Source organism: Microtus oregoni, unplaced genomic scaffold, assembly GCF_018167655.1.
Source record: "Microtus oregoni isolate MIOR12 unplaced genomic scaffold, Mior012 000008F_ref0000371, whole genome shotgun sequence".
NCBI classification, from domain to species: domain Eukaryota; kingdom Metazoa; phylum Chordata; class Mammalia; order Rodentia; family Cricetidae; genus Microtus; species Microtus oregoni.
In genome coordinates, this window is record NW_024543067.1 from 12,031,117 (window position 1) to 12,057,981 (window position 26,865).

Consider the following 26,865-nt stretch of genomic DNA (forward strand, 5'->3'; position numbering starts at 1 on the left):
CTGGAGACACTAGCACTTCATTCTGAGAAACCTGAATGTAGTCTGTGCTCTTTTCTTCCCGTTCCTTTGATTTGCCTTTAGTGTCTCCCCCCCCCCCCCCCCCCCAGTTCTCATCTGCTTCCCCTTTCTCTTTTCCTTCTCCACAGGATCTTACGGTGTAGCCCAGACAGCCCTGGAACTCAAGATCCCCATTTCTAAGGCTGGGATTCCAGACTGGTGCCACCGTGCCCAGTGCCTGTTTTTGCTTCCTGCCAACTGCATGGTCTGAGTGTAGGGTCTTCATGGGGCAACTACTTCCTGGCTTCACTTTGAGGCCGTACTTTGCACTTTATGTTAGTTGCTTCACTCAGAGCACGTGGGTTTTTTTTGGGCCTAAAGACTGCTAGAAATGACTGCTAAGTCTCCTGTGTCTCCAACATGAAGCAGAAGCACTTTTGGACCATCGGATGCCTGCTTCCCACTGGAGCTCCTCTTCTCTCCTGCTATTCCGTGCTTCTTTATTCCACCCTCTCTTTAGGAACTCTGGAGTCGACCTAAGGACCAAAGGCAGGAGCACCAGTCCAGCTGCACTCCCCATTCTGGGAGGGCTTCCTTCTCCAAGTTTCAAAAGTCTTTTTGGGAATAGGCATAATTCTTTTAAGAGAAGATTATCTCCGCTTTTTTTCCTCTCCCCAATCCCTTGATTTTCTTCCATATCCTGCAGAGTTATCCCAGATTCTCCATTTTCTTTTTCCAAACCAAACTCTGTCTATAATGCCAAGTACATCTGGTGATTTCACAAGCACTGTTGCTCCCAGGCTCTCCATAAAGATGTTTGCAAGAAAGCTCACTCACTCCTCCACTCAGGTTTCCAGGGTCAGGAAGGTCCAGGTGACCGGTCACTCGCTCTCTTTGATGCTGGGAAAACTCTTTTAACACTCAAACAGCCTTTAGTCTTGGGCAGCTGCTATTATCAGGAAGTTCTTTTTAGTGTGAAGTCAAATATCCTTTCTAGTATTAAGAAAAGCTCAGTTTTCCAAGTCCCTGGGCAATTCTAGCACAGTGACAGAAAAATTTCACTTCATTAGCTTTTAATATTTTTCCCCAAGCCTTTGACTTTAAATGGCTCACTAATTATTATACTATTTTCACATATTTTAATTTTTAGCATATTTGATTATTTTTAATAATTAAGTTTGTCTTTTTTGACAGTTTCAGAGATATATCTAATGTGTTTTGATTACTCTCACCCACCCCCTTTTGTCTTCCTTCCATCCCTGTCCACCCTTCCCTTCCCACAAACCCCTTTCTTACACCCCTATCTTATCAGTTTGTTTTGGGACTCTGTGGGGTTTATCCAGGACAATTTCCATGACAGCATGGGGCTGTGCACTGGATGGCCCACCATTGGGCACACAGCTTTTTTTATTACATTGGATTAAGAAAGTTTTTGGATGATTTAGGTTATTGCCAATTACAGTGTTCTAAAAAAAAGGAAGAGAGAGAGAGAGAGAGAGAGAGAGAGAGAGAGAAAAGAACCTTGTGTTTTAATGGCCGTCATTCTCCAAAGGCCCCTGCTTCCCAGACTGGCTGCATATGAAATGTTTTAATTGCAGTTCCTTTTTGAGATGTTGGTAGAAAGAAATCCTATGTGACCAAATTTCAGACCCACTCAATTCAGTGTTGATTAATTTGCTAGGTTTCAGGATCAATGTAAAACATGGGCAACATCACCCAGGTGCCTGCTATATGTAGTTGGCTCTCCTTATTCAATGGTTCAGATGTAAATACCTCAAGACAGAAGAGGTTCAGAAAAAATAAAAAAGATTCCAGAAAGGGACAAAGGGCAAAACGTCAATTTGCTACAGGCAGAGTGCTCTCCAGAGTTTACGCTGAGGTAGTGAGGCTTTGTGTTAGATATTACTGCTGCTCTGAAGAGGCTTAAAGCACATGGAAGAATGTGTGTGGTCATGTACAAACACCACTCACTGCATGGGTATGTGTGTATATACACATGTGCATGCATGCACACACACACATACACACAGTTGAGGCACCCTTGGGTTTTGTTATCCATGGGCATCTTGTACCAGTCCTGGATGGATCACAATGGACATTCTACTATGAGGACCTAGAGATATTGTCATAAGAAGGAAAAGCACAATGGCGTATGGAGGCTTTTTATGTTCAACCCAGCATTTCATTGCAAAGTAAAGAGTAGGAGTTGGCTCCCTCCAAGTTGGAGGGAGGAAAGTCACTCCACCACTGAGTAGTGACAGCCCTCCTCCTCCATCCCCTTGTCCTCTCCCTTGCCAGGATCTTGGACGAGCAATAGTCTATGTAGAAGTCGGCACACAGGGCTTTGGAATGGGGCACGTGTATTGTCTGTCTTACAGTCTCATAGATTCAATACTTTCATGGCCAGAGCCTTCGCGGTCCAGGTGAGCAGAGCCCTCCAGCCCCTGCAGGTGAGCAGAGCCTTCCCGTCCCAGGAAGCCCAGAGTGTGGTGTCTTTCCCCATCAGGGGCATCTGGTTCACTTTTCACCCCTGTCAAATTACAAACCATGCATCCTTATCAGCCATGGTTCTTAGAAACATAGATGATGGGCAATGTTCACTGCACTGGTAGGGGAGTAGAACTAGGGAGTTGAGGCAATTCTCATGCAGAGAGGTAAAGGTTTTATTAACGTTTCATCCAGAATATGTCAATACAAATAAAAAGCAGGAGAACAGACTGTGAAATTTCAAATACTCTAAGTCTACAATGTTGAACAACAATATTGACCAGGAAAAGGGCAAAACCAAACCAAACCGGTCTGTGTGTGGTTAGCAGCTCCCAGAAAGCTCTTGTTCTATATTTAGTGAGTGTCTTACTCATCTCTCTGTTTATAGCATCGTACATAGCAGGTACTTGGCAAATAATGTATTGAACTAGTGGATAAAAAGACTCTCCCTAGACTACACAGTGAAAACAAAGCAAGCCCATTTTTAAACTCCCGAAGCTGTCCAACATCTTACTGAAGTCCTTTCTGTACTGTTTTATTCCTCTGTTAGGCTAACCTTGCCCTTTTTTTCCCTGCCTCCGGGTAAACTGTGCTTTAGATGCCAAAGTGTATAAGGACCATGTCCCTGGCAATATAAGGATAGGTGTTACCACTAAGTTCTCGCACTAACAGAAGGCATATTGCATTGCAGCAGAAATGTACAGTTCTGGTCTCACTATCACTAGTCCTTGAACGTAAGAGAGGTTAATGAGATCAGTATGCAGTAACCCCAGTTGAAGAAGCATTCCTAGCCCAGATGTCACCAGAAGTGCCATTGTTAGGACTGTGAGTGAAATGCCAGATACGAAGTGCAAATTCCTATGTTAGGTGTCTGAAAAATAAGTTGAATTAAGACACATTAATTAAAGCTGTATTTCCTGATGCTATTACAAAAATACGTTTTATTTCTAAGCCAGCAGAGTCTAGAGGGTCTAAGGTGTTTGTTTTCCTTATGGTGTGAAAGAGCGAAGAATTCTTCAACACACTGGGATGCAAATAAAACTGGCGCTACAGACTTTCTAAAATCCAATAAGCGTGCTCAGTTTCAGTCCCTTTAACGGTCTTCATATGGTCATCAAAACCTAGTAGGGATTAGTAAGGGAATACAAATCAACCTTCATTTTGTGAAGTAAACATTTTTAACTATAAAATTAATGTGTATGCTTAAATAGGATATTGAAAAATTATCAGTCCACCACACTGATTCACAAGCTTATTACTTATAATCACCTTTTTTCCCCTGAAAGTGTCTCATATTCTACTTTTAAACAAGATTTGGGCCACTTTGCATTACCATTTTATAAATATATGATCTGTATGATCAGAGTTTACGGGAAAGATTGTGATGCTTTTATTTACCCAACTGAAGAATTACATGGGAATCTGGATGGATAATAAAAACGCTTAAAAAGATAGCATGGTGATCTATGTCTACAAATCCAGCCTGCAATCATGTTAAGAACCTGTGTGAGGGGGGAGGAAAAGGAAGGAAAAAACTAAGGGGAGAGAAGTAAAGGGAAAGAGCCAAATGCAAAGTGTCTCCTGGGAAAACAAGCTGCAAACTTTTGAAAGTCTGGGTGATTCTAGGTAGGCTGGCATGATCTAACTGCTCGGGGGATTCCAAACAGTGTACCCGCTCATCCCTGTGTGTGATTACCACACCTGAGGCCCGGGTTATTGCTGTTTCCTTTCTGTTCCAGCCTGCAGTTCTGCTTTTGCTCTCCCTCGGAATGACGTCATACAGGTGTCTATGCCAAGGTACTCACCCAGGGCAATCATCATTTTTGGAGATATTATTCTAAAGAAAAGCAGAGAAAACATATGATCCTTTAAGACTCGCAAAAGTCATGGAAAGGACTTCTTTGCAAAGACTAAGAGCAAATAAAATAAAGTCTGGAAGATCAAGACCCATGTTGTGCATCTGTACTAATGGGGCAGATGAATGGAGGGATACCGTTGTATCGTAGTGCAGGGCCATCAACATCATGGATGATGGCTGATGCTTTCACCTTTTCCTACACCTGGAATCATTCCCCAAGCTTAGAAAAAGAATCCCAGTTTCTCCACATGCTACATCCATTGGCTCATTGGAGAGATCAGAAGGCTCCTTATTCACTCAGTATACCCTTATTTGCTAGACAGGAATAGCAAGCATCAGAATAAAAGCATACCACCTAAGAAGACGATTTGTGACTCAGTGGTCTGAGACGTGAGGATGGTTCTAACGCACATGGACAACTGAGAACCGCTGCTCAGAGCAATGTTAGATTATGGATCACTGTGGCTTGGATCAGCTCAGCTCTGCTCAACTTAACTGAGCAATCATGTCTTCATGTTTATTCTTTATCAGCCCCTGTCCTGGATGTAAATGTAGACCAGGAAAGAACTTAGAAATTGTGTCTTCAGAGAACACACAAGTTGGCAAGTGTCCAGATGTTAGATGCTAGAAGGCCATGCAAGTGTGATGGGTCACATAGTGATGAATGTTGGCTTTCCTGAGTAGTGAGGGCAGCTGAGGAAGAATAGGGAGAGCAATGAGTAGGTGGAAATAGGAAAGGCTGTCCTGTACTTCCCAGGAGCACAATCCTCATGCCTCAACTCAAAGCACCAGCATGATGCCATAAGAGGAAATATCTGAACCTGACATATGTCAAGTCATAATAAAAACACGTCATCAGATGGCCTTTGGATTGTATGGAGGTGTGTAGGAAACATGTGGGTACCTGTTTAGACGTAGGTTTTATCCCCAAGATACTTCATTATATATAAACTTATCCAAATTTGAGTAAATCTGAAGCCCTGAGCGCTTCTGATCCCAAGCACTGTTCACAAGGGCCATCAGTCTGGTGCACACAGCAGGAGAAGGGTCTGGCGGGGAAGCTTCAGCAGTTCCATTGCAGCTTGCAGACGCTCTGTCCTCTCTAGACTCGGGATGTGCTATTTTTGAATAGCCATCAGGGATGGAGGCAACACATGGAAGAAACTACCTCCATGCTAGATGTGGGCCTGTGAGAGTCTGCTCACAGACACCCCAGAATGCATCGTGTTGGCCTTCAAGGAAGTTGCAGGAACTCTTTTACAGAATGAGATGAAGAAATTACCAAATACCTTAGCATTTTCCCAGGGGGGGAAAAATCAGGATTTTTGTCCATTATTGCAAAAAAATGTAACTCTATACCACATAAACTAAATTAATTGAACAAAACAGATATTAAAAAACAACAATAAATAATTGAATGTCATGTTGTATACAGTAATCAGGGAAGTTGAGGAAGGGGTGTTGAAAGCCTGGAATATGCAGTGTGATATTATCTCAAAGAAGCCAAGTAAGTGAATAAAGAAACACACACACACACACACACACACACACACACACACACCCCTACCACCGCTACCACCACCATCACCAACAGAACAAAACAACAGAAAACAACCTTAAAACTTCCCCCAATGTCTCCCACCCCAGAATGTGTGTGCTGTTTGGTTCTGTGTAAGAACAAATACAGCGTGCTCTTGAAAGGCCTAAATAATTCCTTAATTTAGTTAAAACCTAAAATAACAAAGACATAGTTCACAATAGTCCAATAACTTGCCCCTTGTAGTAGTAAAATTCTTGGTCATCATGCTAAATAACAGCGATATCTACCTTGAAGATAGAAAAGTAGCAATGATCAGACAACATGTTCACAATCAAACCAAAGGTTGATTAGGTCTTCATTAACTTACTGTTTGAGAAATAATGCAAAATATGCAAACTTGGGTATGAGGAGGAAAACTTGTTCCTCTAAAATAGCAGTGAAGATTTTTCGAGCCACATACTCCTGATCCAGTAGAGGTAACAGAAACGGATACCTGGAAAGAGAAGGCAGAGGTGGAGTCAGCCGAGTGCTCTTTCCTGTGGTGATCAGTATTGATGGTTGATTTCAGACACTGAATTACAATAGAAACAATGGCTGCAAACAGTAAAAAGACGAGCGAATACTTGGGGTTACCTTGTGTTTTCTCTCGTGGCCAACACTACTGCCTCATGTGAATGCCCAGTCCTTACTTCTTTTCTGTTTTATGCTCTGATTGTAAAGATGAAATTACAGATGGGAGATGGTTCAGTGATTCAAGTCCTTGCTTCACTAGCTTGAGGATCAGAGTTTGATGTCCAGAACTCACGTAAAGGCAAGGTGGGCATGGCAGGCCACTTGTCATGCCAGCCTCAGGAGTTTGAGATGGGATCAAGCTGGTTAACAGACTAGTCAGAGCAGCAAGCTTTGGGTTGGATTCAGAGAACCTGCCTCAATGATAAGGTGGAAGTGTGGCCATGATGATTCCTTACGTCAACCGCAGACTTCCATGGACATATGTGCATGTGTAGCCACCCTCGAAGGAACACGCACAAGCAACACACACTCTTGCACACACACACGATACAAAAATTCATATATTTACTTTTAGAGTGTTGTGTCATTCTTTCCTTTCCTTCCTCAAAAACATACAGAATTTATCATAGACACAAAACCATATGTTATTAAAAGTAAAACTGCAAAAATCATTTACCAAAACGATATCTTGAGCATGCGCAATGTTTTAGACAGATGATTGTTACATTGTTAAGAGAAATGAGTTATGGAAGCCATAGGAAGTGGTAGACTAAACTGAAAGCAAAGATTCTGTATTTCTTTCATATTTCATGTTTTTATATTTTTTCAATCATTTGAACCATAAACATTCAGACACTGTTTCTCTCAGCTGAGTTTCAGAAAGCAATCACTTTTCCATGACTGGATTTTGACAACTCATGAAAGTGCCTGGTGCTCCAGTTTAAGCAGCCAACACACTGAGATATAAGTTCTATAGACCAGTTTCATCTCATCCTGTAAGGTCGTTTTCGGACTAAGGAGCTTTCTTTTCTGGAGATGTCTCTTTTGTTTTTATGTACGTAGGTACGCCAAGCTTATAATATCCATTGTTAACATCATCGCTTTTAGTCGCTACCATTTTGCAGTTTCCTGGATTTATATTCCTTGTGTGACCTTGACAAGCTGGCATTAAGAGCATATACTTGGTGCTAGCGAGTATTTCCGAGGTTAAGAACACTCACTGCTTTTGCAGAGGAACTGAGTTCTGTTCCTAGCACTCATGTTGTCATTCACAGACCTGTGAAGCTCCAGTTCCAGGGGTTCTGATGCCCTCTTCTGACCCCTTCAGACACCAGAGTAACTTACACGTGATGTACATACATGCAAGCAAAACACTCATATATGAAGTAAAATGGGTGAATCTAAAATTTTAAAAAAGCATTTGCTCACTTTATTACCAGTTCTTACTGATATTGCTTTAAATTAATATTAGAAATAAAATAGCTAAGATATTGTGCTAGCTAGCTTTATGGCAACTTGAAACAAGCCAGAATCATTTGGGGAAAAGAAACTTCAGGTGAGAAAATGCCTCCACCGGATTGGCCTGTGGTAAATTTTCTTGATGATGATCAGTGGGGGAGGGCTAAGCTCACTCTGGGTAGTGCCCCTCCCAGGGATGTGGTCCTGGGTGCTGTAAGAGGCAGGTTGAGCAAACCGGTAAGCTGCACAGCACCATGGCCTCTGCATCAGTCCTTACCTGCAAGCACCTGCCCTGACTGTCTCCGACAAATGACTGTGGTATGGAAGTTAAGAGAAAGAAACTCTTCCTTCCACAAGTTGCTTATGGTCACGGAGTTTAATCACAGCAGGAGAAACCCTGAGACAGATGGCAAAGGCATACTGGGTATTTGTCACTACTCACACATGGGGAAATGCTTATTGAGATTTTCCAATTGTGAAATTTGGGCCATTTTTCTTTTTACTAATTTGTTACTAAACTTCCTTTATGTGGTTTAAAGAGAAGGCCTTAATAAGCTATAGGGTTTATCATTTTCCCCTCATTCTTTTGAGTTGTTTATTTTACTTTATTGATGTCCCTTGAAGCACAGTTTTTTTTTCAGTCAGTTTTTAAACTGGTCTATATTAATTGTATGTGATACTGGGCTTTATGAGGACATTTTCAGACAAGTGGATAATGTACTTGGAGCACACTCCTCCTCCACTACGTCACCCCTGCTCTTCTGCCTTCTCCCTCCCATTTTCAACTTCCTCTCTTCAGACAGACTCACTTCCTTCAGATCAAACACACACATGTGCATGTGCCCCTCCCCACACCTATGCATGAATGAACACGTGTGCACACACACACACGGTTTTACGTATTCATGTAAAATCTAAGATACACGAATGGACAAAACCCCACAGTGTCTGAATTCATTTAACGATTACCTCTGAAGCACAAACCTTTTAAAATTCGATGGATCTGTTTGTTTTCTGTGGCTGTTTGTACTTTTGGTGTCATGGCTGGTAGATCGCCACGTAAGCCAAGGCCATAAAAATTCAGTTTCCATTTATGAAAGAGGTTTATGATCTAACTTTTCACACATCTTCCGTCAACTTTTGTGTGATGGGGTTCTTAAGTTCAACTTTGCTTTTTTTTTTTTTTTTTTCCAGTTGTCCCTGCCCTGTTCGTTGAAAACAAACTGCTATTTTTGACATTTCGGTTGTGAGCCTAGCCTTTCATGGCTGAACCAGGTCACCGTCAAAGCGCCCTTGCTTTACTGCATTGTCCTGACGCCCCTATTGAAATTTAATGGGGGCTCAGTGTAAAGAGTTCTTTGACCATCAAGTCTATCCTGTTGATTTGTGAGTCTGCCCTGTCCGAGCATGCGCTGTGTGTTTCTGAGCTTCTACTGAGCTTGACATTGGAAACGGGGATTTCGTTTATCTTCCTTCTGCATATTCAGGGTAGCTTAGGTTCAGTCAACCTTTCTAGTCCTTCGCATCTCTACGTATGTTTTAGCAACACCTTGGTAATTCCTAGAAAGAAGTCAGTCTGAGCTCTTTATTTTTTAGTGTTTCATATATGGGTACTGTATTTACATCATTTTCATCCTTCCTCTCCTCTCTGTAAACCTCCAATAGCCTCCTCTTAAGTTCACAGCCTCTCTAGTAATTACTATTGTTATATATATATATATATATATATATATACATATATATATGTATATATATATGTAACAATAATATATGCACACAATCATATACTTACATGTATGTATATGTAATCTACCAATCTATTAGTGATATCTGTATGTACACAGGTTTAGGGCTGACCATTCTGTATGGGAGAACATCTCAAGGAGCTGATTATCCTCTCACAGCAGCATTGGGTGGTTGCCTGTTGCTCTTCATCCAAGGGTGGGTGGGGCTTTTTGAGTTTCCTCTAGAAATTGCATTGAATCTGGGAGAAATGGAATCTTAACAGTACTGTCTTTCCATCGTTGAACATGGAATTGATTTTGTCTGCTTTAATCTCTGTCAAAGATGTTTTAAAAATACTTTTTTTAAAACAGTGTGATGGATTACTTTCTGTTAAATCTGTTCCATCTATTTTGCTACAGTTATGCTATTATAAATGAGATTGTTTTTTACTGATTTCACTTTGGGCTTGTTAATCACAAATGCATAAAAAAGCAACTGATTTTTATGTTGATTTTGTATATTGATCTTGCTCAATTCACTTCTTAGACAAAATAGTTTTATGCATAATATTTGCAACTGTATATGTGTTTGTGTGTGTGCACTTCAGCATGTGTGTTCATGTGTATGCCTTAGTGTTTTCTACATGCGATATCATGTTATCTCAGAACAGGTTTTCTTCTCCATTTTCACTTCCTTATCTTTTATTTCATATGATGTCATGAGTATGCACACACTTGCTTTGCTTTCTGTCCTTTATATTTTTGTGCTGGAGTTGGAAATAGGACGCTGCACATGGTAGCTAAGCATTCTGCCACCGCTCCATGCTATACTTTCCCTGCCTTATTCTTGATCTTAGGGGCAAAGCAATGCTTTCGGCACTGAATACAAGCCAACCTGTGACTTCTTCACGGATGTCACGCCTCTGGTTGAAGCAGTTCCCTTCTATTTCTTGTTTCTTGAATGCTTTTCAGTCTTGTGTGCTGTCACAGAAGGGGCTGGATCTTGTGGATGCCTTTTCCGTGATATTGATATGATGCATATGTGAAATTATCTAAAATACGACCCTAACCTAGCATCCTGAGGATATATCCCCTCTGATCACGGTACACGTCTCTCATTGGATGGTACTGTATTGGTTTGCTGGTCTCTTTTCCAGGACTTCTTGTTTAGTTTGTAGGAGGTGTTGATCTTTAATTTTATGTTCTTGAGGTGCTTTGTCTGACTTTGGCATCAGGGTAATATTACATTTAGTGAGTGAGCTGTAGAATGTCTGATTTCTGTCTGATTTCAGTAACTGTTCAGAATTCGGGTGTTTAATTCGTCCGATGCTTGGTATAAGCCCCCCAGGAGGTCATCTTGATTGACTGTTGGTATTTGGGAACCTTCTAGGTTACTAATTCAGTATTTCCCTCAAGTCAGTTCTGCCAGGCAGTTTGCCCTTGCATCAGCGACATCTGGCTTGCGTGTGGGAGTTCCCATACTTTTCCTTCTGCCCTTTTCCCATTTGGAATGGCAGTGATGGTGTTCTCGCTTAGCTCTTGCTTCCAGCTTGAGCGAGTCTTCTCTTGGCTCCGTTTGCTAGCATAGCCAGAGGTTCATTCATTTTAGTAATCTTTTTAACAAGCCAGCTTTTGGATGAATCACTTTTCTCTGATTTCCTATTCCAGTCTATTTCTATAGTGAGATTTACTAGTTCTGTTTGCACTGGATTCATTGTGACCTTAGTTTGTACAGTGTCTGAAGGGAGAAGATGAAGTATTAACCCAATATTTTTATATAATCACTTACAATTATAAATGTTCCTGAATAGTTGAACCTCATAAAAGTTTGTATGTGTATTTCAACATATTTGGAAATTTCTCAAGTTATCTTTTGTTTTGATTTATAATTTTATTCAATTTTAGCTAGACAGTCTACTTCACATGACTTTATTCTTTTAATTTTTTGTTGGCGGTACTTTATAGCCAGGCAGATGCTTCCTTCTGGGCAATGTCTGAAGCATGTTCAGCACAAGTGTGCACTCCATTGTTTATACTCAGCACAAGTGTGCACTCTGTTTTTGTTGAACAGAGTGACTGTCAGCATCTATTCCTGCTTGACTGGGGCCTTTTGTTAGCAAGGGCATCTTTTAATTTTATTTTATCATTTATTTTATTTATCTTAAAATTTTATTTCTGAAGTTATTTGCTATCAGTTTTTCTGAGGTATAGACTATACATCTTAATTTAGCAGAATCCATTTTTTTGGTATATATCCCCTTAATTTTGGTGTGATACAGAAATTTTGCTCCTACATAGCTACATTACTTTTCCTTCCTTTATGCTACAATAATATTATTAGAGAAATACTTTAGCATATAATCGTGCATATCTATTGCAACATTGCAGTTACTACTTTGTAAGTTCTGTGTTTTGAAGAAGGCGAAGGGACAAAGGAGACCTGGCACGTATTGCAGAGTCCCTCCATGGTGGCCTTTTCTACCTGCTAGCATTTTCTATGTCCAATGTCGCTTTGTTCCCACTCATCCTACTTGAGTTTGCACCAATGCTATTCAGTACATGTTGTTTATGAGAAAGGAAAAAGACACATATCTCCATTGCCCTTTACAGTTATCTCTCTGATGAATTTTGATGGTCTTCTCATGTGAACCTGCTTATTCTCTGCTCTCACCTGCTGTACCTTGGAGACCTTCCTTTTCTGTTTCTTGTAGGGTGGAGGATGGACTCTGTTTTTAGTGGTCTTCATTTTTGCAACATGGTTTTGCTGAAAAAGATCCGTGGTTGATTTCTCTTTTACTTTCCTGACTGTGCCATCTGAAGTCCTTTGTGCTTTTCACTGTTTCTGCTGGAAGTTCAGCTGTCAATTGAACTTCAGGTGGCTTTCTTATGGAGAAACGCTTTTCTTCCTGCTGCGCATCAGGTTATCTCTTGTTTTGTTTTTCAGTACTTTGGCTATGCCATATCTGTGTGTGGAACACCAAGTGCTTGTCTTTCTTGGAGCTCACTGAGGTTTTAGAAAATTTCTAATGACGCGTACTATCATGACTAAACCTTACTTATAATAACAAAGACTTTGAGATATGAAGACAATATTCCAATATTTGGAATCAAATGGACAGCTTGCCTTCACTTCATTTAAAAGATCCATTTACTGGTTCCATGATGACATGACTATTACTTTGTCTAGGAACCAGTCTGGTTTAGCAAACTGCTCTAGAATAACCTTAATTTTAGTTGAAGAGTGACCTGCAGTTGTTGAGTCATCCCGGGTAAACAGTTGATGAAAATCCACTGTTTCTTTAATACTCATTTTACACACTAACAGAATTTTAATTTTTAGCTTCTTATCTGGTGCTTGGAATGGCAGTCCCCAGAGACACCTTGTCACATAACTACACTCATCTCTTCTGGAGGGTGGAGTCTCCCGTGTGTTTAAACTGCCTTGAGAAAAGAGGCCACTATGGCTAATACACTGTAATCATTGTACTTGCTGCCTTTCATGCTATGTGACAGTCTCTTGAAATCTTAACGACAAGCCAGCCTTTTCAAACGCATTAGGAAGGTGATTTACTTGCTGTTCCCAATTCTGTCCAGATTCCCAAAGTTTCTGATGTTTTTCTCCCAGTTGCCCCCTACATGGTCCACAGAGGGATAAAAGAGAAGGACTGGGTGGGGATGATCTGCCTTCTAACACACTTCAGACATCCTTAACAAAGTCAGGAGCTGACCACAGTGGCGCCAAATTCAAGCTCTGGATGATGTCACTCTGGAACCTGAATTCTGCCGTTCATTCATTATAAACGACACTTGGTGGTGTTCCTTCTGAAGCGGCTGGACAATAATTTCAGAAAGTTCGGTGGCGTAAAGATTTTCAAAATGAGGGCTCATTGTTTTTGTGATTTCTCTATCTATGGCATCTAATAACGATGTCTGTAGGTCCGCTAGTTCAGACTGATTTTGAGCAGTTTCTGAAACTACAGGCTGCACAACTAGTTGTGGCTGACACGAGCTACATCATGGGATTATTCCCCAAATAAACAAATAAACGCAGCAGCACTCCAGATACGTCAATGGCACTGGACAGTACTCTCCTGTAGGGCCTGTTGTACATGTTTGTGTATTTGTTTAATGGCTTTATTGGTTAGTTCAGGGAAGTCTGTCTCTTCTGACTGAATGCTGTCAATGTGTAATTTTGATGTCATTTTCAGAGAAAGGAATTTCAAGTATAACAAAGTTTTCCTAGCTGTCAAGTGTCACTGGTGACTGTGGTTTTAACCAAAAATCTTGAGTGTGTATCCGTGTGTGTGTATATGTGTGCATGTGTGCATTTGTGCATGTGTGTACACGTGTGTGAGTGTGCGTGTGTGTGTGTGTGCACGCGAGCATAAACATGAGGGCTTGTGGGAGCCAAAGGTTGACACCAGGATGTCCTTCTTAATTGCCTTTCAGTCTTATGCATTCTTCTGAGATGTGATTTCTCACTGAACCCGGGGCTTGCTATTTCAGACAGGCTGACTGGCTAGCAAGTCCCCAGGATCCAGTTTTCTACCACCTGGCTCTGGGGTTGCAGGTCCCTGCTGTCACTCTGGCCATGTAGGTGGGTGGTAGGGATCTGAGCTCTCTTCCCCATTCTCACGCAGCAAGTTCTTCCCTTCCTAGCCCCAGCCAGCATGTTTGTCCTAGCTTCTTCACTGATGTGCCAGTGAACTCTCTGGTTGTTTCTGCTGTTATCACATCACACCCAGTTCCAAAAGTTGCTAAGTGGTTAAGTGGTTATGCTATTCTTAAAAAATATTCTAATCAGTGTTCCTGTCTAACCGGAGCCAGGTCCACAGGAAAAAAGATGCCTTTTTTTTTGAGATTAGCTTTTGCTTTCTCCTTGTAGAACCTCTGCTACAGAGCACAGCACGAGGGTCCTTGCTTTTTCCTGACTAATTCTGTTCGATTCGATTAATTTTATTCTGGAAGAGGGTGGAAGGAACTGGAGGTGACAGTTGGGGTCACCATCCTATATGGATTTTCCATAACCCAGAGCCCAGGAAGGCAAGGTCTACCAATATCATCTCTTTGGTAAGTCTACCGAAAATCTGAAGGAGACTTCAAGACATGGGAGCTAATGTCCAACAGCTAAGGATACTGGGGGCTCTGGAACAAGCTGCCACTCTAGAAACAGGAGCTGCCTCCTTGTCAAAGGCTTCTCCAGAGCTTCCACACTCAAGACAGTTGGTGTCAGAGGAACAAGCCCTGTCTGGATGAGGCTACTCTTTCAGCATAGTTCATGGAAGGTGTCTACTGTACAGAACTGTGGAGGTATATTTGACAAGGACTGCCTGTTGGTAGCCTGTGGAGAACAGCTCTTCTCTCGCAGGGGCTGAGGAAAGGTGACTAACTTGTTGCTTAGTTACCATGCCCACTGAAGAGGCCACTACGTAGAGACTGGTAAGGTATGGCGCCACTAATGTCATGGCCTAGCAGGGTTATTATGGGATTTTGAAAAAAAATTACTTGATCAGTCTTCTCAACCCTGGTATGTTCTTTATCAAGCTGTAGAAATTTGAAATGATTATCCTTACAGCTTTAAGCAGCTTAATAAACAAACCTTTAGGTTGAAACTCCCCCCGTCCCTGTACTTTCAACGCTTTACCTCCTGTTTTGGAGTTTTTCACTTAATTTCATAGCCTCTGTGGACTCAGAATATCCTCATGGTCTTTTGGCTGGCTCTCTGTCTTTCTCTAAGCACAGATGCCCCTCTTACTATGGATCATGTCAGTACATTTCCTAACAATGACAATAGCCTCACGGTGCTCCCTGTGCAAACGTCTTCACGCTGCATTGGCATTTTAGTTCAAGTTATTCTAGATAGATCTTATCTTCATATAAAAATCACCTTGCAACCTTTCCTGTCTATGGGAACAATCCTTTCAAAACCGTTTATTTGGGGGTATCTACAATTTAATATTTTATATAGGAAGAGAATTATTTCATCAATAAAACAAAGCAATCTTAGTAATTTCTCACTGCCAACTTCTGTTATATCTTAAAATTATGGGAAAGTAAAGATTGCCGAAAGAGAGCACTTACTTGGTTTCACAACCTTCAAACATTCCAGTTTTGATGAAATATGGGCAAACGATGGTGCTTTTTACTTTAGATTTTTGTAGCATAGTTAATTCAAAGAAGAGGGACTCAGCCAAGCCAAAGGCTGCAAATTTGCTTGAAGAATAATCTGAAATAAAATGATACAGCTTGGAAAATTTTCATAATTATTTAAAAATAAACCTTTTCTTCTTTTCTGGCTCATTACTGAGGACAGAGTAACTCCATACCTAGTGTGGCCAATAAAAACACTGAAATCTTTTCAGTTTCTCTTAAGCCAAGACTACCAATGAACTAATAAGCGTGTGTGTGTGCATGCACTTGCATGTGCGCACCCCCTCGCCCCACACATCAGTTTATGTGTTTTTCAAAGGTACATGAATGGGAAGAAGTGCCCCTGGCCTTCTTAAACCTTCTTGTAGGGTTGAATGCTTCAGGAGTTCTGTTTAGGGCAGGCAGAGCTTCTCTGCATTCTGAAAGGGCCCACGGGGTTCCCAGGGCAGTGGAAGAATGTGTGGTAAATGGAAATACGCACCTGAGAGCATATTAGTACCCACTAGTCCTGCTATGCTTGAAACGCAGACCAGGTGACCATGGTCAGCTTTAATCATGGCAGGAAGAAAGGCCTTACAAGTCTGGGAAATAGAAACACATTAGTTGATTAATTATTTTCAGTATTTGATGAACTTATTAGTCCACTCATTGAACTTTTATCTAATACTCATGGGGTGTTAAATTCCATGGCAGCACAAAAGTAGGAAGCATAGAGTCACTGTTACTGAGGGAATTAGAGTTTATTATGCATTCAGATATAATAAATAGTGCATGTTTTCTTTTCCTTTGAAGTATACCTTACTAATTTAAACAAATGAGCTTTTGGTTAAATTAACCTGACACTAGTTGGGTTCCTATAAATTGTAGCAATTTTTAAGTACTCAGAGTTCTTTGTATAATTTTGACAATTTGCATTAAAATCAATCACACTTAACTTCCAGACTTTACTATCAACACAATTTGCCTTCATGTTCAGGAAGTAGCAGAAATGGGAGCAATTGCTAGAGGAAGAGGATTCAAGTGCGAGCTTTGCAGCTGCTGATAGGAAGGCCGCTCTGGAGCTACCAGGACCAACATAGCATGTATTGGTAACCTTTATTTGGTGTGTTTTGGTAATTATCTTTAAGCAATATCCCCATGTCACAAATACCCTTTCTTTCTTTCCTCCCGTTCCTCATATATTCTCTCAGGGAAGTTTCATGTTCTTTACCCAACCCCAATAACAGGCTCTTTTTTTCCCAGACTCCGTTCATAAATTATTTATAAAAATTGTGGTAATAAGGCAGAAATAATGGTATGACTTGTAGCACACCAGGATGTTTTCTTTAAAAAGATTTTTAAAAATTATGTATGTATGTATGTATGCATGCATTTAGTGTCTGTGTGTCTTCATGTATAACCTCATTTACTTTCTATTGCTCTGATAAACACTATGCTACTCTTACATAGTGGGGGAATTTTGTCTCTTATAGTCCGTAGTCTTTATGAAAGGGGGAAAGGGCAGGAACGCAAGGCAGGATCCTGGAGGCTGCACCCCATGCAGAGGCCATGAATGATTGTGGCTTACCGGCTTGTTTCCCATCCCATAGTTCAATTGGCCTGCTTTCTTATGTAACCCAGGGTGGCCTGCTTAGGTGTAGCGTTTGTCACTCACAGTGGGTTGGGTCCGCCCACATCTTTCGTTAATCAAGGAAATGATCCACAGACTTGTCCACAGGCCAACTTGATGGAGGCGTTGTCTCTATTGAGGTTTCCTCTTCCCCAGCTATGTCTAGGTTGTGTCAAGTTGACGAGAACTAATCAGCACAGCGTGAATGTGTATGTATACTGAGTGTGTGTGTGTCTGTGTGTGTGTGTACCACCTGCATGAAGCTACCCACAGAGAACAGAAATGGGTGTGGGGTCCTATGGAAAAGGCTACCTGATGTGGGTGCTGTGAATTGACCCTAGATCTCCTTCAGGAGCACCAAGAGCTCTTAACCATTGAGCAATCTCTCCAGCCCACAAGAAACTGTCCTAATACATTCCCATGAAGATCAGTACCAGGATTTTAATTTTAGTTTTAAAAGTGAGCCATGAAACTTTGGAGCAGATGAATCCAGGGCAAGGGAGAAATACACCAAATACTGAGCCTCTCAAATTTTAGGAATGAGTGATGGCTCTCCCTAGTTTTGGATGGAAGTGGATTCCCTGGTTCTGTTGGTTGCTCAGAATCACATCTAAATTTGATAATACACACCACAGTGGCTTATGTTTGTTTATCAATTCCTTTCACTGTTAATTGTGTGAACAAGTTAAGGCCACAACTGTACTTGCACACAATATAAAAGTACAATATCAATGATTACAGGAGGCCAGAAAGATGCAAGGCAGGAGAAAGAAGAATCTTGCCAGAGAGAACAGCTCATGCCAAGACCCCCTGAGGAGAGTTTGACTAGGCTTTAGTCAGGATTTCAGGAGTAAATGGAACATGAGCAGAAAATGAAGGTGAGAACTGGGAGGCAGATAAGAGGCCATTACCATGTCTTGCTGGGGTTTACAATCTATGCTATGGAAGTGTACTCCACTCTCAATGTGTTTGGTGCCCTTTGAATGAGGGTTGTTTGAGTTATGTGTTGTATGAGATTGTTTGATTAATACAGCAGAAATACCAACTTGCTTCCGTACGAAGATAGGTTAGAAGGCACCGGTGCTGGAGATGGGAAACTGTGATAAGCTGCCAGTAAAGGGAAGAGATGGCCTGGACGGCTGGCATAGAGGGTGGAGAGACTTGTACTTGAGCCTGAGTTGTACAACAGGCAAGACAGTGTCAAAGAGAAGAAGGGAATCCAGGGTGGTTTCTCGGTCTGTGATGTTACTGGGAGTGTGTGGACCCTAGTTCCACCTACCAACGTGGTACTGACCATCAACCAAGGTAAGCGCTTAGGATGCCGATGCAGGTAAGGAAACCAACAGCTTGTAGAAATGTTTATGGGAACTCTAAATTTGTAAACACCGTGTTAGCTGTTTCGTTACTATCAACTGAAATAAATTTGCGGGCTCCAGTGTCATTTCATACCACTTCCTGGTGACTAAAGAAGGCAAACGTTATTAAGACTATAAATCTTGCAAAAATTTTGAGCTGCAATAAATAGGAATTAGGAGACTTGAAACGAATCCATTCCAAGGTCTCCCAGAAGCAAAAATGACTGAGGCCCTACTACTCCTTGCAAAACATATTATCCATAGCCCTGGCTTCAGTTGCTTGGACATCCTGCATCCTGCATGCACCACCAGTTACTGGTAATTATTTTTGTATTATAACAAGTGTAATCCCCCTCAGTAGAAAGGACTTAGGTAATCCCAGCTTTCTTCTGTCTCTTACCCTCTCTGCAGAGCGGCACCATCCAAGGCGTTAGCCTCTAGGCATTTGTGGCTAATTAAATGTACATTAATTATTATAAATTATATATAATTATCAAAGGGCATAACTTTAAGGGTTTAACTCTTCATTTGCATCAATCGTGTTTCAAGTGGTTACCATATTAGGAAGCAGATAGAGAACATTTTTATTGTCAAAGGCAGTTAGAGATGTCCCTGAGAATTTGGAGTAGGGCAAGACCAGGAAAAACTAATCTAGGCTAGGTAGATGAGCCTGGGGAGGATGAGGCTTCCACCACCTGCTTCAACAGGAAACAACTAAATGCTGTATTTCCAGACGAATGACTGAACCATTGCTTGGGATTTTTAGACTCACTAATAAAAACGAAAGAGAGACTTACCCAGAAATGAGAGATGGCATTGACAAGAAATGATCTTTCCACCATGTGGTCTGGAATATCAAGGAAGGGCTTCCCTGTCACAACACCTGCATTATTAATGAGAATGGTGACATCACCTACTTCTTCTCTAACCTGGCCAGAAATGAGAGAAACATGACATTGATTGAAGCGTTGATTTTTTTTTTTAACTTTTTGAGACAAGGTTCCTCTGTAGCTTTGGAGCCTGTCCTAGAACTAGATTTGTAGACCAGGCTAGCCTCGAACTTGCAGAGACCCGCCTGCCTCTCCCTCCCGAGTCCTGGAATTAAAGACGTGTACTACTACCACCCTGCAAAGTGTTGAATTTTTGATGTTTACTTTCCTCAGTCACATTTTCCCTTATTTTGCTCAAGTGCAGTTGTGGAATTCACAAGGTGTTAGTCACTGACAGATAAAGGAAGTACAAGATTGAAGTGTCTAGTGACACTGTAGCCATATTTGCTTGGGTAAGGAGACTGTGATGTCCCCACTACTATCAAATCACTTAGCAATATGTCCTTCAGAGCACACCTCCATAGTCAACCATACTTGACTATTATTTCATTAAAACTATTCATTGTTATTGTTTCCCATAAGGAACTTCAGCAATTTAAAAGTAATCTTATGGTCAATTATACTTTTTGAAAAGAATACTTTAATTTGGGAATTTTGCTTAAAGAAGATGATTTCCTCTGGAAGGCTACCAAGGTCATAGAAATAGCTTATATGGTTTTGAGAATCTCTTAGATTCCTTGGATGAACAACTTTTAAAAGATTTCTCATGTCTGGTACTGGGGTTTTTGTTAGGAACTCTACAACTCTTGCTAGAAGCATTGTCAGCCCTAGTGACTTAACTTCATTTAACTATATATGTTTATACACACACACACACACACATAAATATTATATGTAATTTTAGATAAATAAAAAGTAATATAATTCCTTATGGCTTTTTTGAACATCCTTGGTATTACTTTTTCCATCCTGCATACCTCTCCTTCTGTATTGATCTTCCTGTCCTCCACCCAGTTAAAGCCTTCCCTCATTTTTACCATTTCCTTCTTCATATCACTTATACTGCCTTGGTGAAGACACCATGCAGTCCGGACATAGGACCTGAAGAATCTGAGACAGAGCTGCACCCCTAAATCCCCCTCTTTGAGGACCTACTTCCATAGTAATGGAAAATGCTTTGAAAGCTCTTAAATGAGGGAGAAGCCAATATTACTACCCAACGGTAACACCTGTGGACCACAACAGGACAAAATATCCCTAAGGGTGCAACAATGGCACTCAGATCTTGGTAGTAATCAACAGCTGTCTAATTAGACCTAGGGCCCACTTAGCAGGAAGACAGTCATTCCTGGTACTGGACACCTAGACAATTTCCAGGGGCTTTTGACATATTGGATCTTTGAGGAGCATTCACTACCTTCACTTAATAAGCCAGTGCAATACCTAACAGCATTGTAAACATTTATCCTTAAACTCCAGATAAGTTCTCATCCCACATCAAAGAAACTTCTCTTTATGACAGATGGAGACCATTACAAAATAAACCATAACTGGTCAACACAGAGAGCTATTGATTGTGGGGTATCCAGCTCCAGCTGATACTTGACAAAGGGCCACTTACACCTAAGGCTCAGGCAACAGTGAGGAAGAGGGAGCAGAAAGATCATAAAAGCCAGAGGACCAGAAAGTCTGATATGAGATTATGTCTCCTAGACTTGACAGGGAAGCTACACCCATGACAGATCTCAGCAATATGGCTGCCTACATAACACCTGAGCAAGGCCAACACCAACAGATGTGCTGACAGGGAAGGGGGATATCTCATGGGGCCCACCTCTAAACAAAAACCTATAGACCACTAAGGAATGCTGAGAGAGGGAGAAATGCTATTCTCCATGGATGAGGCCCCAAATTGGTTATCCAATATGTGTGTGTGTGCATGTGTGTGTGTGTGTGTGCACGTGCGTGTATTAAACACTGACAGAGAAAGAGACCATGAATTTGAAAGGAAACAAGTAAATGGGGAAACACTGGAGGGGCTGGAGGAAGGAAAGGGGATGGGGAAATAATATAATTATATTTTAACAAGAAAGAAAAACCCACAAAACAGCAAAAACTTACTGTGTTTATAAACTTTTATTACATTACAAAAATGCACCATTTAAGTATCAAGTTGGATGAATTTTGTTCAATTCATATACCAATGTAACCTCTACTTTAAAGAAAACATATTTCCAAGACCCCAGAAGTGTTTTTACGTCCCCCTTCTTGTTTGCTCCATCTTGGATGCAGTTCCCTGAGACTCGGTGCTCTTGGAACATGAGGGAGGTTTTGAGATGTGAGATCTGGTGGGGCGTTTCAGTCCTTGGAGGGATTTTCAGTGGGGATTATGGGGTGTGGTATTGCTCTTCCACTCCTGGCCACACGGTAAGCAGGAAGGTTGCTGTGCCCTGTGCTCCCTGTGGTGAACTGCTGCCTCCTGACAGGCCTCCGTGGTTCAGTCACCATGGACTGAAGTCATGAGTCATGATAAACCCGGTAATATGATTTCCTTAATAAAATGGCCTGCTATACAGGGCAGCAATCATCTCCCTCTCCCTCTTTCTTCTTTCTCTTTTTCAAACTAAGGATTAAATCCCGGGTCTTGTGCATGTTAGCTAAGCAATCTACTCCCAAACCTTTTGCTAGCCCTCTTACTTCGAGGCTTCAGTAAGTGGCTTCAACTGAGGCTGCTCTTGCTTTGTAGCCCAGTCAGGATCTGAGGCTGTGATCCTCTCACTATTGCTTCCTGGGTAGTTGGGAAAACAGCCAGTGGCCCACACACCTAGCACAGACCGTTTCCTTTCTTGCATTTCTGTTCTTCTGGTTTTCTTTTCTGCTGGTCTTTAGTGGCCGTGAAGTGTGGGGACACTCTCTGCCTGTGTGTCTCTGAGCATGTCCATTCTTGCAGCCCTTAGGCTTACTGTGCGCATGTGGATGCCTGAACCGCTTCCCTAGCTCCCGTTTGAGTAGGTCAAGTCAGTACTTGGGATGAAGACATCCCATTCAATGATGTGTTTGGTCTAGTGCCCAGAGAGTTTGGCGATGCTATGCACTCCGCCCTAAAGACTACCTCTAATCTAAATGCTATCTTCTACTGTGTTTTTACAAGCTTTCGTTCCCTACCACCCAATAGACCACTTCACCTGCTTACTAAAACCCAGTAAACACCTGAGTCCTGTTTGGAGTAAAGCACGCTCCAGGAAATACTAAGCAAACTGTCTCTCTCTCCTACCATGCTGTCTCAGATTATAACTTTGAAGGTCACAGGGACAAAGCTGATGCTGGGACCAAGTATAAAACAGGTTAAGCAATGACTGAAAAACTTGATACATCTTTTTAATATCCTGAAACAAATCTTTTGGCGACGACTCTTTTTTCCCTCCAGACAAGAGGTGCTGCCTACCCTGACTTTTCTACTCCTGGTCCATGCTGTATGCTAAGCCTACCAGTTGGAGCTGCTTTGGACAGATGGGGAAACACTGCTGTTGATGTAGGTAAGTGGGGCTGGGTTGTTAAAGGGAGACTTAATAATGCCGACTTGTTGGGATTAGACCTCTGTGTTTTGGAAGCACGTAGGCCTAAGGAAATATCCATGAGAGACCAAGGACCTCTTACTGGTTTAGTGGGACTAAGAGAGTAAACAAGGGCTCAATCCTAGACTAGAGAGGGATGCCTGGCCAAAGCAAAGGGTCGAAGGAGGTAAAGTCTTTTGTGTAAAATCTCTAAATATTCAGGCAATGAATGGTCACTCAGGTCACTCCAAGGGAAAGTCTTGCCTCTGAGGGACACTATGGCAGGAGGAGGATTGTCTAGATTATGGGATTTAATTTTTACTCTACTTTGGGAAGACATTTTGGAAGGCATTATTCTAGTCCATTGGTGAGAAAATAGGCTACAGGAAACTAAGAACCTGCCTAAAGACTCACTGCTGAGAGGAGCATGGATTCACGCCCAATCTTGAGGCACACGCAATACCTGCCTTTACATAAATTTACTCTTCTTCCTCACCGACATTATTGCCTCATCCTTCCCTGAACTCACAAACTTCCTTCCCCAACCTTCCCAATGATGGGACTACAAGCATGTGTGCTATGTTTGATTGAATGTTAACTTTGCATGATGGAATTGCGGAAAGCTAATTAATAGGCCCGTTGGCGTGCTGCCATGCTGAATGTGAACTATTGCAAGGGTGAGGATGATGTCTGCCACTTGTTAAAGTCTTACAGATAAAGGGTTTGGGTTTCCCAGTACTTGATAACTAACAAATAAGCCCAAAACAGGATAGCGTGATAAACTTAGAAAAATGACACATATAAGGTTGTGGCAAAGAAGAAACATTTCAGATATATTCCAATGGCAAATATTTTCAAATTTTTAGGATGCTTTCCTGCTGGACACCAAGAGAATTTTAACCAGGCCAGAATGCTTTGTAGGGGACTGGGGTGGTGGTGCATGGGATGAGAGTGCTTTTCAGTATAGGGGAGGCTGGGGAATGCCCTCACTGTTTACAGTTCTCTGAAGATGCTCCTGCAACAAAGTAGCAGGTCTCCAGGGCCACTTAATAGCTATAATGCCTGACACATGATTTCCTGCTGCTCTCCCTGCCTCTGTTTCATTATTGACAAAGTAGCAAAATCATAGTACTTGCTTTGTTGTGAAGTTTATATATGATCAGAGATAGGGGCAAAGGCCTTTCCAGGCACCCTCATCTGACTGTTGTCTGGTCCTGAAAAAACAGATCACATTAAGCTCACCCCAAATGCATTCTGCTGGGAGCTCTTCCTGCCACGTTTCTTTCCCTTTTTCAAAATGAGGACCAACCTTGACTTTCCCTGAATCCAGGGAGCTACAATACCTACAATGTTATTCGCTATCAGTGAGTTACACAAACCCAAAACCTGTGGGTCCCTAAACAAAGAAAGAGGAAAAAGAAAAGCAAAGAAGCATGAAGAGAGAGGTTGATAATGTATCAGGGTGTGGTAACTCGATAATTAAGTTTTAATAAATCAAAAAATGAATGCCACAAATAGAAACTGGATGCACAGCAATCCCTGGAGATGCTGTGCTCACACTGTATGTACCAACTGCCTGGCTAGGACTGTCTCTCACCAATTTCTGCCTCGTGCTCTTGGGTGAGCTGTATGTTCAGGGTTCCTTGACTTTAGCATCTTGTTTAGCAGGAACAATGGGAGCAACACACATTTCAGAAGGCTGAGGTGCGTTGATTAACTGAGTTGTTACGGGCACAAACGGTTTAAAATAGTAACTAACACGATAAAGGTAATATACTTGCGAGGTTTATTTGTTCTTTTGTTTTTGCTTGTTTGTGACTCTGGCTAGAAACGGGTACATTAACCCTTTTGAGAAAGCCATTAATCCTGTATGTCCGACCGCTTCCCTTCACAGGGATTACCACGGTTTAGGTTACTGATACACGTACCTCAATCATGCGAGAATCACCAAGATGACCCTATGCCCTAGAGCCCTTTGAAATTGTTCAAACGATCCACTTAGTAAGTAGCTTTTCTGCTCTTTTCTGTGGAAACAATAATAAAGGCGTCTGCCTCCAGTTTCCCTTCTCCTGCTTCCTGCCACACCAATGTTTCCATTTGGTGGTTCCCTGTGTGCTGCGCTGTGCCTGCCAAGGGAACTGTGGGTAAAGTGGAACATCCCACGAGAAGTCAGACCATGCCAGTAGGTGAAGTGTGAGAAGAACTCCCGTATGCTGAGTGATTCTTCCTTATACTCCCTATACCATGTCCAAAACACACAATATGGCAGGTAGTTTAGCCGTAAGAGGGGAGGGGATTTCAGAGACATTAAAGCCTTGAGACAATAGGAAGCTAAAGCTGAGTGTGATGCTGCCAGCCACTAGCTTTCAACTCATGGATGTGGAAACAGGGGTGTAGAAAGGTGAATAATTTGGTAAAAGTTGCACAACTAAAGAAGAGGAGCTGGGGCTTGTCAGAGTGTCTACCGACCGAGGAGGTCGGGTGAATCACTGAGCAAAGCCACCAGGCAGGACGGGGCTCTGAAGTAAGTAAGCTACTAAGCGAATCAGTCCGTCGGTGCTGGGCTCTGGAGCCGAGCCGAGCCCTACTCCCCCTGTTTCCGTCTATGCTGCTTTTGGAGGCCGTGGAGTCACACTTAAGGCAAAGAGAATTAAACCGGAAGTACTCAAGGATCTTCAGAAGAACCCCTAACAGATTGCTCCCTCCGGTTTGAGCACAGGCTGGAAGCAGTTTTCTCAGAATGAAAGCAAAGAGCAGCAATAAGCTCACCTGATCGGCGACCCTGTAGACCTCTTTCCTGTTGCTGCAGTCACACTGGTAGGTAAAGACTTTCACGCCGCCCTTTTCTTTGGCCAGTCTACATGTTTCCATGTTGCCTTCTTGATTAATATCCCAGAGAACTAGAATGGCCCCGTGGCTGGCAAAATGCATGGCCAGTAGCCGTCCGAGTCCACTTCCGGCTCCTGTGATAAGGACAATTTCTCCAGCAACATCCTTTTTCTTTTTAGGAATTACCTTGAAAACTAACGATTCTAAAAAGTAATATAGAAACTTTGCAAAAAACACGGCTGTGTCTGCCACTGCGTTCATGCTGGTTGATTTAAGAAAGTGGTGTCCTCCTGAGGGGAAAAGCAAGCACAAAACCATTTATTTCATTTCAACAGCGACACTATAGTGGGGGCATCTCTGAGGGCAAAGGCTTTCTATTTGAGACATTATTTTCAGATTATGTGCCTTAGCAGAAATTGTCAAAACTGCTGGGTTGGGAATTACATGAACAAGGATTATGAGAGCATTTTATATTAACAAGAAACATCTTAATTTATAGGATTTCTTTTCCAGGTGATCTGATTGATAGGTAGGCCCCAGATGATAAGAGGAGCTCTGCAGGTAAGGGCACAAAGTCTAGTACACTAAGACTTTGGACACTTGGTCCAGTCATTTCCTACTGTATTGTCCCAGTTTTCTATTGCCACGATAAAGACCATGACTAAAAATAACTTTGGGAAAGAAAGGATTTTATTTACCTTACAGCTTACTCTTCGTCACGAAGGGAAGTCAGAACAGGAGTTAAAGGTAAGAACTTGAGGCAGAAACTGAAGCAGAGACCGTGGAGGGTGCTGCTTACTGGTTTACTTACCATGGTTTGCTCAGCCTGCTTTCTTATACAATCTATGCCCAGGGGTGGCACCACCCATAGTGGGCTGGGCTGGGCTCTCCCACATCAATCACTAATCAAGAAAATAAATGCCTCTCAAACTTACCTATAGACCAATGTGATTGAGGCAGT

General features: G+C 41.9%; 1 protein-coding gene across 1 annotated transcript; it reads right to left on the reverse strand.

Annotated features, from left to right (window-relative positions):
* Positions 1-4,197: 4,197 nt before the first annotated feature.
* Positions 4,198-26,165, reverse strand: LOC121451976 (short-chain dehydrogenase/reductase family 16C member 6). The gene is made up of 6 exons (XM_041657820.1): positions 25,845-26,165; positions 19,489-19,620; positions 16,209-16,308; positions 15,659-15,803; positions 6,250-6,375; positions 4,198-4,321 (listed from the first exon to the last, which is right to left on the reverse strand). The coding sequence occupies exons 1-6, from the start codon at positions 26,163-26,165 to the stop codon at positions 4,198-4,200; spliced, it is 948 nt and encodes a 315-aa protein (XP_041513754.1).
* Positions 26,166-26,865: the final 700 nt, after the last annotated feature.